Source organism: Leguminivora glycinivorella, chromosome 15, assembly GCF_023078275.1.
Source record: "Leguminivora glycinivorella isolate SPB_JAAS2020 chromosome 15, LegGlyc_1.1, whole genome shotgun sequence".
NCBI classification, from domain to species: domain Eukaryota; kingdom Metazoa; phylum Arthropoda; class Insecta; order Lepidoptera; family Tortricidae; genus Leguminivora; species Leguminivora glycinivorella.
Genome location: NC_062985.1, coordinates 3,157,837 through 3,171,976, shown reverse-complemented (window position 1 = coordinate 3,171,976; position 14,140 = coordinate 3,157,837). Strand labels below are relative to the sequence as shown.

The following is a 14,140-nucleotide window of genomic DNA, read 5'->3' as shown; positions in this document are numbered from 1 at the left end:
TCTGACCTTCCTACCCTAAGGATAACTAGATCTTATTGGGATTAGTCCAGTTTGTTCACGATATGGTACATTAAGGATATAATGTTCGGCGGTAGGAGTGGTAAATAATACTCTTGACTTTGTGCAGTATTGAATCAAGAATGATATATTATTATAAATAGACTAACTAGTAAGTATACCTACAGGTAGCATTACCTATGTTTTTTACTCGTATGTTTAAGATTGCTTAAATAAAATATTATTATACCTGTAACCATTAAGATATATAACTATATCGATACCTCTGGGTTCAATTGGCGTAAAGGCCATTTTGGCGAAAATGAGTTATATATACAGTTTTGTTCAGAATTTCAAGCGCTATCGATCTGTGTAGTTAAAATTTCGATATCTCTTAAAAAGTTGCCTTTACGACCAAGATTTTCTACTATGGACTTGCAAAAATAGCTTTTCTGAAGGGGCGTAAATATCAAGTCATTAATTATAAATTATTATTTGTGTCGTAAAGGAAATCTACAAATAAAAATATAGTCGTAAGTCACCTTGTTATATATTGTTGCCCTATAAGCCCTTACTTTCTAAGGATCACTTTCTATAGTAGTGTGATAAAGTTGGGCGTAAAGGACAAGTTTTTTGTTCTTCGTCCTTTACGACCAGCACTAAAAATATTTTATCCGCAACTGTAATCGATACCTTTGGGTTCAATTGTCGTAAAGGACATGTAATGCAGGTTTCCAAGAGAAAGATAAACCCACTTTTTTGTTTTTTTGACCTATATTTGTGACGTGTATAAGAAAAATATGCATATTACGAGTATCTTTAACCTAGTGTAGCAACCGTAGTGATAAACTAAACGATTTAGAAGATAGATGGTTGTAAAGGACACGTCAAAATGTTATAACGTCCTTTACACCCATGATTTGATAGGGTCGTAAATGACGGTCTTAGATGATTTTTATACAAAGTCGGGGCGTAATTGTAACCGAAATGGTACAAATGTTGTTCTAAGTTTACAATTAAAAACTGGAAAAATGTATCAAAACATACTTAATATGGCATCAGTTTAATGCAGTATATTATTTATCTAAGCTATCTTAGTAACAAAAAAGAACAAGACTAATATTTTATATCCAGTTTTGTAATAAAGAAACAATATTTGCTTAAAAACTATCTAATACTTTGGCAACAAATTTAAAGTTATTTTTTTAGTATTCGCCGCTGTCTGAATAGTCAGTAGGTTACGCATTCAGTCTTTAATTCTAGCAGGGAAACGCTTTCGTAGTATTATTATACTGCGGCGAGATGTAGGTAATTAAAAAAAACATTATGGTAATCAGGGTACGTACCCAAATGCACAAACGCTCACGATAATATCTATTTCGTAGCTATATATCTTTATCGCTCTTGCGTATTGCACCAGCAGGCCTAGCACATGATGGCCGCGAGAGTATGTCGCCGCGAGATAGACTACCTGTCCTTATGTCATTAATACGATTAGACAAAGACGTGTGATCTATCTCGCGGCGACATAATCCCGCGGCCATCATGTGCTAGGCCTACAGACTGCATTTTTGTCGGCGTCTGTCGTCGACGATTGCCATTCGGCTACGCCGGCAGTAAACTTTAACAGTAGACTATACTAACATTTAGTGCGACAATAACAGGTGCGTTTCGCTAACGAATGAGCGTTAGCGTTTGGTGACTTGGCTATGTACCCAGGTACTTAAAGCATTGACTATAATATTTCTAGGATTGAACTCATAATTAAGATTATTCTTATTTAACAGGTTTAAGGCTAAATAACAATCTTCTGTTTTAAAATTATCAAAAATATGAATCCACATAGTAGGTAACTAGTCTTGACTACAGTTTGTATACGCGTCCTAACTTGCGTTTATAAATAAGTACTTAACTCTTAGTGGTTCTTAAAACTTCTTTCTACTTTAGACTTAAAATTACTGTCGTATTAATATAGTCTACTATTCACAGTTGCTGATTAAAGTTTACGTGATTACAATACAATTAGTGTTTTACTTAAACTACGAAAGCGTTTCCCTACTAGAATTAAATACTGAATGCGTAACTTATTGAGACAGCCGAGCGGCGAGTACTAAAATAATAACTTTCCAAAATATTAGATAGTTTTTAAGCAAATGTTGTTTCTTTATTGCAAAACTGGATATAAAATAGTCTTGTTCTTTGTCTCTGCTAAATATTTAGATAAATATACACTGTAACACTAATGTGGCTATTCTATGCCATATTAACTACGTTTTGATACATTTTTCAAGTTTCTCAATTGTAAACTAAGCTTAAAACAGTTGCCATTTGTACCATTCCGGTTACATTTACGCCCCGAATTTGTATAAAAATCATCTAAGACCGTCATTTACGACCCTATCAACTCTAATTGTTCAAAAAAGTCGTGGGTGTAAAGGACGTCCATAGCATTTTGACGTGTCCTTTACAACCATCTAACTTCTAAACCGTTTAGTTTATCACTACGGTTGCTACACTAGGTGAAGGATACTAAAAATCTACATATTTTTCTATATACGTCACAAATATAGGTCAAAAAACAAAAAAGATATAAACATTTTTCTAAAAAAAAAGTTGTTTTTTGCTTCTCCTGAAAACCTGCATTTTGTCCTTTACGCCAATTGAACCCAAAGGTATCGATATGTAAACAAATAAAATAGCATAATAATTTTTTTTAAATATTGGAGAAAAATATAAACACACAAATCTGACAAACTATGACAAGGAAACCCAATGAGTTAATGATAAGTAAAAAGCAGAAAACGCAATAAAAACCAAGTGATAAAGTTAATATTTCTTCCTTGCAAAATCCAACATCCTTTAATTTCTGCGAACCCTTTCCAAGTTGTCTTTTATCATTATTGTATCGCCCCTCTGTTTACGGCATGTAATTAAATTTATTGCGAACATACAACTGTCAGGTTTCGCGGATTTATGCGTTTCATTTCCGATTTTCTTTTTGTTTTTATTAAATTGTTAACTTGGCCTTTCTGTGGGGTGACGTTATAAGACTTCAAAGGAAAATTATGGCGGCTTTGGACATGAAATGTTGATTTCGTTTTTGCTTTAAATTATAAAAAAAATGTATATTAATCTCAATTTCTTAATTTTTTTTTAAGTAGTCTGGTTTATGGTAAAAAATAAATTTTAAAACCTTGCATGTGCCTTAAAACGTACTTGTTCAAAATTAGGTGAATTCTAAATAGCCTTCTACCAAAAAGCTGGAATTTTATATAAAGGAACTACACAAAAATGGAATAAAATTAAAAAAACATGATGCTCTTTCCAGCTTACTTAAAAATAGGGATAAAAATATACTTGGAAAGAAGATTTTGTTTCAAATAGGTCAGCATTGTGAAGTGGAAAAATCTGTAAAATCAGGATTTGGAAATTTCGCCAAAATATTCCATTATTAGTATGTTAGAAATTGTTAAATAATTTAAACGAACGGTATTTAAATAACGGTGTTTCCGGACCGATACGACCATCAAATCTTTAAGAAAAGAGCGTACACCCATCTTAAAGGCCGGTAACGCACCTCCAACACCTCTGGTGTTTCGGGTGTCCATGGGCGGCGGTGATCGCTTACCATCAGGCGACCTGTCTGCTCGTTTGCCTCCTATCCCATAATAATAAAAAAAAATGAAGAATTTCTGTAGACAATTTTTAAGCAAAATTCGAAGTCATGTCAGAACAAAAGATAGTAACAATTATTTTTAATCCGAACAGGATCAACTGATGTTCGCAACATGATGATATACACAAATAAATACGGCATTTTGTTCGAGCTTTATAAAAATAAACAACTGTGTTCAGTGGACCTCTTTTCCCTTCTGTGGTTGTCATATAAGTGCAATACGTAGATATGGGTTGTGTGGGTGATACGCTAGCAAGTAGCAGCAAGGTCACTGTCAAATTTCAGCACAGGCCCCGTAGCCGAATGGCATTTCTCCAACGCCAAACGAAAACGAAACGTAGTCCGGCTCTGTCGCGCCAATACGCAAGAGCGATAGGGATAGATATCTACTAGCGTTTCGTTTGGTGAGCGTTTCATGAGCGTTTGTGCCATTCGGCTACGCACCCTGGTAGCATGGTCGCGCGATAGACGATAAAATATCAGGCCAAAAGTTAGTAACTTGATAAAACTCAATTCAGGCAGGCAATTATGGTCGCGCGATAAATGATAAAACATCTGGCCGTCCCTATCGCACTTACTAATAGTGCGATAAGGACGGCCAGATGTTTTATCATTTATCGCGCGACCATAATTGCCTGCCTGAATTGAGTTTTATCAAGTTACTAACTTTTGCCGGCGGCTTCTCTCGCGTTAAAGTCGAAAATTACGGAATGCTCCATACAAATTTCTAACCTCCATTTTATGGAAGTGGGAGGTTAGAAAGAGACAGAAAGTAGCCTATGTCTCTTTCCATCCCTTCAGCTATCTCTACTTAAGAAATCACGTCAATTAATCTCTCCGTTTTTCTTTTTTGGAGAAAAACAATATTCGTTTATTCAATATAAAACTTAATAATAACTATACAAAACTAATTGAACTAAATACTTAAAAATAAACTTATAATAAATAAAAATGATACTGCCGTGAAAGACGGACAAACAAACAGACACACACACTTTCCCATTTATAATATTAGTATGGATGCAATGTTATATGTTTATATATTTTTCTGGCACGAACGAAGCGACACTAGTGACTTCCTTCTGATGTTTAGTTCGTCGATAACTTACATTATAATAATATGTCATTAATTTACTATAATTATGTCATTAATTATTGCCGTGGCACTGTATCTTGAGTAGTTTCATGTGCTCTGCCTACCCCGTTTACTGTTTTTAGGATTGAATTTATGTGTGTAAAGTGTGTGTAATTAATGTGTATTAATGTTTTCTACAAAATATCACATCTTTGAAAATAAATTGACAATAATAGTAAAACGAACCATATTTTAATAGTTTACATAATTTCTTACATGATTATTCAAGATTTTAGAGATTATTATTAGGAGTAATTAATAATCTTATGTACTTATGGCTATTTATCAACAGCTGTTGGTACTCCTTAAATAAATAATAAATAAATAAATGGATTGCCGATGTTTTTATTTTGTCAAGCACTAACAACTTGACGTTCGTGACAGAAATATATTTAGGTATATTTATATGTTTTGCTAACTTTTTGGGAATACAGGTTTGAGCTTATATGTTATTCACTGTTGTATTGTATTGTATTGTAGAACGGGCGATTTTCCGCAACTCGACGTCTAGCGCCTATTTTGCGTGATAAGAGGGAGGGGTTGGCTAGTCCTGCCATCCCAACTCCTCGAGAAATCCTACCAGACCCTTGATGTTGAGTAGGACCTCGGGGAGGTCTCTCGGAGATCCGAGATATTTTGCCCTGTATGGAGCCACCCCGATGCACTCCAGCACCACGTGAGCAGCTGTTTCCTCTGTCTCCATGCACCCTCGGCACAGGGGACTGTCCGTAGCACCTGTTATGAAAAGATGTTTGTTAAATAGTCCATGACCTGTTATGACACTGGTTACCATTCTCAGACGGACCTTCCCTAGTTGAAGGAGCGTTCTTGTGAGTTTTTCACTGATGCTGGGCATGGCCATTTTCGCTTGCCTGCATCCAGTCTGGTTTAGCCAGTGTGCTGTGTGTAGTTTCCCTGTATATGATAGTAGCATTGAGCGTACCTTGCTGAATGGTATCGGGAGAATTGGTTCTGGGCCAATGGCCCCCGCACTCGACCCCTGTCTGGCTAGCTCGTCTGCAGCATCATTACCTCGGGATCCGCTGTGTCCCTTGATCCATTGTAGGATGATCTCGTTTTTATGACTTACCTCCATTAGTCGTTTATGGCATTCGTGTATGAGTTTGGATGTAATTAAATGGCTCCTTAAAGCCATAAGGACTGCTCTACTGTCAGAGAGTATGCGGATGGAGGATCCTACTACCTTCCTTGCAGTTATAGCAGCTGCCGCGTTAATGATGCCCATGCACTCAGCTTGGAAGACCGAGTTGTGAGCTCCTAGCGGAGTGGTAATCGACATGTTCAGGTCTTCTGAGAAGGTCCCAGAGCCCGACCCGTTGTCCGTTTTCGACCCATCTGTGAAGATTCTAAGCTCCTTGGGATTGAGCCCCTCGTAGTTGTCGTCCTCGTATAATTGTATCTTGTACCTTTTATCGAAGATGACATGTTTTTGAATTCGATCCGTACCTGACCTGAGGATTGGGAATTCGTCGTATACTTTTTCCAGGCATTTTGTGTGAAGAACTCCTGTGTTAGACCAGATGTTGAGTGTATTTAACCTTACCGCTGATAAGCTTGCTTCCTGCTGTATGTGCAGGTATAGCGGTGGAAGGCCCAACATGACCTCCATGGCTGCCGTCGGAGTAGACTTCGTGCAGCCAGTGGTAGCCACACATGCGAGCCTTTGGAGTCTTTGTAGTTTGTCTCGCACGTTGCCTAGGTTTGTTCTTGGCCACCAGACCAGAGCACCGTAGCAGAGCATTGGCCGGACTATCGTCTTGTAGAGCCAGAGGGTGATTTTCGGGTTGAGTCCCCATCTCTTACCGATCATCCTTCTGCATTGCCAGAAGACGACTGCCGCCTTGTCTATTCGTTTGTTGATGTGGTTGTTCCAGCTGAGTTTGCTGTCGAGGGTTAGACCTAAGTACTTTACCTCTTCTGTTAGATTTAGCTCAGCTTGGAAGAGTTTTGGTTTGGTAAAGTTGCCAAGAGACCTTTTGTTAGTAAACATTACCATTTCTGTTTTAGTGGGGTTGACTGATAGGTCGAATTCTCGGCACCAGCGTTCCACAATTCGAAGCGCTGACTGAGTGAGATCGCAGACTGTACTGGCAAATTTACCTGATATTAAGATCGTCAGATCGTCTGCGTAACCTATTGTATAGAAGCGTTCCTCGTTCAGTTTGGTTATGAGGTTGTTGACCACTAGGTTCCATAGCAGCGGTGACAGGACTCCCCCTTGAGGGCATCCCCTGACCGCCTTTACTGCCTGTGGCTCCCCAGCATACCTTATAGTCCTTTTGTTTAGCATGTTCATGATCCACTGAATTAGTCCAGGTTCCACGCCGTGGCTTGCCAGGGCGTTCCCTATACTGTTGAAGTGGGTCTTGTCAAAGGCGCCCTCGATATCGATAAATGTGCCGAGACACATTTCCTTGTCATGGATCGCCCTTTCAATGCGGCTTACTACCATGTGTAACGCCGATTCTGTTGATTTACCTGAGCTGTATGCATGCTGATTGATGTGCATCGGTATGTTTTTAAGCGCTCTGTCCCTTAGGTCTCTGTCACACAGTTTCTCCAGGGCCTTTAACAGGAATGATGTGAGACTGATGGGTCTAAAGGATTTGGAAGCTGTGTAGTCATTCTTACCTGGTTTGGGTATGAATATTACCTTAACATCCCTCCATTTCTTGGGAACGTAACCCCAGGCTAGGCACGCCACCATAATGTTCTTCAGCTTGTCCTGGATGATTCCTAAACCCCACTGTAGGAGGGCTGGGAAGATGCCATCCGGACCGGCTGCTTTGAAGGGATGAAAGCTGTCAATGGCCCACCTTAGTTTTTCAGCGGTGACGATCCTATGAGCCATTTGCCAGTTGTTCTCTGATGTGATATGTTCTTCCTCCTCCTGCTGATCTTCGTCCGGTAGACTTACGCATCCCGGAAAATGGGTCTCCAGGAGTAGGCGTTTAGTCTCCGTAGGAGAGGATGTATATGTACCGTCGGGTTTCCGCAGTGAGCCTAGCTGAGTCGTGGATTTGCATGCTAAGGTTTTCCTTACCCGATTGGCGTGGTCTAGTGTTTCGATGCTGCTGCAGAAGTTCCTCCACGACAGGGATCTCCAGTACCGCAGTCTTTGTTTGTACCTGGCCTTGGTTTCGTAGTAGTTGTCCCAGTCCACCTCGGCCGTCGTGTTCATTGCCCTGTTGAAGAGCTTCCTGGTCTTTCGACGGAGTCTCTCTAGTTCGGGGCCCCACCAGTTGTTTCCGACTATAGCAGTTCTGGCTGGCGGGTTTAATGGGCATGCTTTTTGGTAGCTGTCTATAAGGGCGTCAGTCAAGACGTTTACCTGGTGTTCTATTTGGGCCGGTTCCCGAGGTTCGGCCGATAGACGGGACTTGTCCAGGTTTTCACTCAGGGTTGTCCTAAATGCTAACCTGTCCGTCTTTTTGGGGTTTCTGCGAGTTGCTGGAATGTCATCTGATACTTGTAGGTTGAAACGAATCCATCTGTGGTCTGAGCAAGAGGCCTCCGGAGAGACATGCCATTCCGTGATGAGTTCGCCTACCTCCTCTGAGGCGAGAGTCAAGTCAATGATTGTCCTGCATCGTCTGTTTACAAATGTTGGTTCAGCACCTATATTTTGAATGTTTAGATTGGTAGTCACGAGATATTCCACAAGTGTCTTACCTCTGTTGTTACTGGTCTCCATACCCCACAAAGGGTGATGCGCGTTAGAGTCGGCCCCGATGATGATTGCGAGGCCTGTTCTCTCGCAGTGGCTGACCAGTCGTTGTAGTTCGAGTGGCGGTGGCTCGTCCTCTCCGGGCATGTAAGCCGAGACGAGGACTAGGTCGCGACAGCCTGTTGGCATTGGAACTTGTAGTTTAATCGCGCACAGATCTCTGGAACAAAATTCAGTGAGCTGTTGTGCACAAATATTGTTTGTAGTTAGAATGCATGCCCTAGGGATGGCATGCATCGTGGAGTAATAGAGCTTACCTTTGGTGTTGGAGAGCCCTCGTATGTGTCCGCTGCCCGTCCAAGGTTCTTGCAGGAGGGCAACGGCTGTTGGCAAACCTTCCAGACAGCGTCTCAGTTGGGCCGTAGCGGCCACGCTGTGCTGGAGGTTTGCTTGGAGCACCTTAGTCGGTGTTATTCACTGTTAATATTTGAAATGGATTCTAGGAAAATCCTTGTTGCCCGGCGTCACGCAGCCCAGTATGAAAAATCCTTAATGACGCAATTGCTCAACCAAACAAAAAAGGAAGCAAAGGGAAAAATACGAATTGAAAACAATTACAGGGTACCTTTCCAACGTCACCATCTCTTACGCTGCGTAAGTTTATATTAGATAGCTCCCCTTATCACTCTTGTATAGTGGTGCGAAAGAGCCAGACTGCGTTTCGATTGCTACGTAGCATCAACGATTGTCACTGTGGCTAGTAGCTGAGCAAGTTTCGCGTGATAACGACCCCGTGACGTTTGTCAAACGGAGAGAAAAAGAGGATTTTAAGCTTTCCCTTTTTGCTCTGCTGATACGACATGACAGTAGTAAAGATTTTTGCTGGGACTTGATTCATGGTCAAGATATTGTCGGTTTTCTTTAACTGGTTTTTGAGATAAATCTGTTTCCTTTTTTTCGTGGGAAATATGGTTGCTAAGCATTGTAGTTTATTTAAAAATCTAAAGATAAAAGTTAGCGTTTGATTATAGTCTATTCAGAATACTTATTTTTGTATATAATCGCTCCTCAACGCGTTTGTGAAACAACGCCAAGTAGCGAAAAAAAAGTGATCGACTATATTCTTTGGAGTTTGCTATCACTGTCAGTTTTTTGTATAAATCAAGGGGGTGTTTGAGACACTGATATGCTGAATGCAGTGTTTGTGTTTCGCATGTGTTTGATGTTCATGGCAAACACCAATTACGCCGAGCCAGCATAAAGCAATTTTAATTATTACTTAATATCTGTTCGACTGTTCTTAATAGGCTATGTCAAAGGGTCCCTAGCATCTAGAGTTAGACCGTTTTCACATTATCCGATCCGATATCGGATGTCGGAAGGATTTCAATAGAAAAAATCCAAGATGGCGCCTGTAATGTATGGGATATCGGTCCGACATCCGATATCGGATCGGATAATGTGAAAACGCACTTATGCGAGCGTAGCGTCGGGCCAACTGCATGGCAAAGCCTGACGCCGCGTTCTTCCATACAGTTAGCCCGCTACGCTTGCGAGACGCTAGGATGTGGGGGGACCCAAAAGGAAACTAAATTCCAATAAAATCCACCACAGACATTCTTTTACAAATAACCAAAAAGTTAATACCTGAATATTTCAGCTTAAGCTCTCAACCCAATCAACCTTCCGGCCGAAAACGGATAGGGTGACGTCATCCCATCTCGAGACTGGTCATACACATCGCTTGAACGTCCACGTCAAAGAAACTAGTATAAATGTACCTTCAATACTTGTAGGGATCATTCTTTATCAGGGTTCAAGTGATATTGGTTGTTGATTGAAGATTGGCTGACCCGAGAGTCTATTGCCTTAGTTTTAGCCTGAAATATTATACGGAAACTACAGCATGTAACTTTGTAACTAATATCAGCTAATATTGAAAAAGGAGTAGGTACTACCTATGTTTATTTTACTTAGTTACGAGTACTTCTTCGTGTCAGATGACATTTTCATTGCAATTATTTCTCTTTTGCAATGAGAGAAATTTGTTGCTTCTATTGTTGTATTAACCACCCTTTAGCACAAGTCGCCTTGTCGCGCGCGAGTCCATACTCGAAGTCGCGTTTGATGTATGGACTCGCGCGCGACAAGGCAAGTTGTGTCAAAGGGGCTGGTGTTGGTTAGATTAGGTTAAACTGAATGTAAATATAATTATGCAATTAATGTTGTAGCAGTAACTGTGTGCGGTTTATAATAATTTTCAAAGTAGAAAATGATCTGATCAAAAACAGTATTTTTTTTTAGTTATTATGAATGAATAGTGTAACATTAATTAAAAGTTTATCATAAAAAAAACTTTTATGTGATAAGTATAACTCTGTAGATAATGGTGTAGTTTGTATATACAAAATTCTTGCTGTTTTTTTTCCGTTTCCAAGGGACAATAATAGGGACATACGAGTAGCATTGCTTTTTGCCAAATACATACCATGATTCTTGAACTATCGTACTCCACAAACAAGCTTCTGACAGGCAGACAACAGATTCTATATGGGTTCCATGTTTGTCTGAAACCCTAAAAAAAAATACACACGTATTTCTTTATAAAAATAAGTATGTGTATTCTTGAGTGGAATAAGTTATTATATTATGAAATCAGTTTATTCCGGAAATAATTAATTCCATAGATTGTTATAAACTATACATGATAACCCATGAAATAAAACTATGGAAACGGAATAAATCGCGTATAATGCATTTACAATTCATCTCGACGCTTGCGTTTGACGTTGACGAATGCTGTATAGTGTTCGAAACGTCGGGATGAATTGTAAATGCATTATACGCGATTTAATCCATTTCCATAGTTTTATTTCATGAGTAACTATCGCGGTAACCGAAGACAATATTAATATACATGATAAATAAATTAAATTAAAATTAATGTCAATAAAATTAAATCTAGTGTTAACCCGCGGTTTCGGGTCACTCCAATACCGATCCCACAGGCTGTGGTAGGCCCTCCAGTGCTCGTGCTTATTATGTAAGGCACAGATGATTTTTTACCTACTACTACCTTTATTTTGATGTGGAAGTTATGTTCGTTAACTAGAGCGATATAAATGTAAATAAATACGGAACTCTAAAAATCGTGATAAATGAATCACATAGTAAATTAATATTCAAAAATGCAAATAATTGAATTTTGCTCCAAATATGGCACTAAAATTGTCAGAGAATATATTTAACTAACATCTGGAATGCAAAAAACATCATTCCTACTTAATTTCTTTATTACCCAAAGGTTGTCTATTAGAGATCGCTCTTTAGCGATAAGACCGCCTGTTGTCTGCCTCTATTTATAATCATTTGTTTTGTCTCCATTATATCTTTTGCTGAGGTGTGCCAATAAAGAGTATTTTATCTATCTACCTATCTATCTATCTATTATTCATTATTTATTATTATTTAATATACAAGTAAATAAATATAATACATCCTTAATTACCAACAATTACACGTAATTCTACCAAATAAATAAATTAAAAATTACAAATAATACTAAGAATAACCTAAAGTACTTACTAACTAAATCCACTCCGAGTCCCTCCCGAAGCAAAGGAGCCCAACACGCTCGCCGCGTTGCCACGTTGAACCGCGATGGACAACCTTTGCAACAGGAACGACCCGGAGCGCGGCCTACTTATTTACAACTAAAACAAAGAGTTGTAATGATTCACGGTTATTTTCATCAAGTTTAATTGTGTTTGATCACGAGATAACTGCGTCGTAATGTCGGTAGCTCGACTTAAAACAAAAAGGTATCTGCCTAATAATGGTCTATGTCCCGGTCAATTAAATAAAGAAAGACATATGTAACTCCATATAGACGGATAAAGTTCAAGAAAAAAACGTACCTCAAAGCCCTAGAGAAAAAGGTACGGGCGTTACACCTTTGGGGAACGCTCGGCTAGATGGCGCTAGTATTAATATTTGACATTTTAACACATATCAAGCTAACAATATGGGCCAAATTGTCAAAACTGAGGTTCAAGTTTTAAGCTTGTGTCGAGAGATGGCAGTCTATGCACTGTGATCACACATTTTACTTTGACAGTACTGTAATAACTCTTTATAATACTCGATCCTCTTTGGTCTGGTCTGACTAAAACAAAGTTAGAATTATAGCAAGAACTAAGTACACTATACCTTATAAAAAATACCATCAAACATTAAAATACGATCTACTTTGCTCTCACAATTTACATAGCCCTTCTAAAAGCTCATTACCAACTCACAGACGTAGAAAAAACACCCCCATTTTAATTAGACCTTTTATACGCGGCCAATACATTTTACCCTTTAAAAGTTCGGTCTGGCCGGATATTACTACCGAAAGCACACAGACAGTGGCTTTTACTGCAGTCGCAGAACTATCTTGATTTCAATTAACATCTGCTTCTTTGAGTAAAGAAACGAACAGAGTAACCATTTGGATAAATAAGTAGTAGTACGAAGATGAGGGAATCAAGGGCCCAATATAATCGATGTCATATCATGATATCAGAGCCTCCAGCAGTATAAGCGATGTCAATTTTAGCTGCATTACTGTTGCGACAGGTTTTTCGGCAAATTCACTGATAATATCAGTGACGTTGGCTGCCGCAATACTGCTCCATTATGTTATGTTGATACATTTAGCCGCAACAGTAATGCAGCTTTAGTTAATAAATACCTTTACCACGATGAGTGTCAAAGTGTAGTCGATAGTGCTTGAGAACAGTAAAGATGGCTTCACAGTACAAAAGCACAGTATAACAAAGAGTACTATCGTAGAGTATGGACACTCCCGCTCCCCGCTGAAAGTGCCTCCCACCCCCTCTCGGTTACCTGACAGTTACCGCCTGTCAACAACGTGAACAGTCGGGCTGTCATATGTCACTCATACACTGAGAGAAAATACAACCAGTTTTCATGTTCGTTCAACAAGTTTTTTGGTTAAAATAGCGCCTACGTGCTCTTTGGTTCAAACAACAAGCTACTTGTCATTTGAATCGGCAATATATTTGAATCAACAAGTCGATTTTATAAAAACAACCTGACACATATTGTTTTAAACATACGTTTGGCTGATTCAAACGGATAAACCGCAACAAGTCGAACTTGTTAAATTCACAATGCAAATTTCTCTCAGTGTACAAGCATAGTACGCGTTCACCTACACGAGCTTAAACTGTGTGCTAGGAACGCGCCTCTTTCATATATTTGATTGCCAGTGTCCGAGGTGTGACAAAAGTTGCGCGTTGCTCCCATTCTGTAATGTGTGTTACTCTGTCAATTTACTGTAGATCTGTCTGTGTAATGGAATATGGTGATTAGCAACGTTCAGTGTTCTCAGTCTCCTATTATTGTTTTAATCTCCCAATGCAGCTGTATCGAAGAAGAAAAGTATTACTTTGTTATGTATTGTTATGGACCGAGTGATAAATCGGGCATTATACATAATTGTATTCTACATTAGAATCTAAATACACGCGGATAAGCAACAACATTGTTCTTTTGTGCAACAAATAACTTCTTATTATTATTGATCTTTGAATTAATTAACATGAATAGATACAATCATCGTGGTTTGAACAGGCAA

The 14,140-nt window shown here is 39.1% G+C and overlaps 1 protein-coding gene across 1 annotated transcript; it reads right to left on the bottom strand.

The window, feature by feature from the left end:
* Window positions 1-5,276: 5,276 nt before the first annotated feature.
* On the bottom strand, window positions 5,277-8,958 carry LOC125234260. Its single transcript, XM_048140471.1, has 3 exons — window positions 8,814-8,958; window positions 8,502-8,675; window positions 5,277-5,543 (listed from the first exon to the last, which is right to left on the bottom strand). Exons 2-3 carry the CDS (start codon window positions 8,641-8,643, stop codon window positions 5,353-5,355), a joined length of 333 nt encoding a protein of 110 aa, XP_047996428.1. The 5' UTR covers window positions 8,644-8,675; window positions 8,814-8,958; the 3' UTR covers window positions 5,277-5,352.
* Window positions 8,959-14,140: the final 5,182 nt, after the last annotated feature.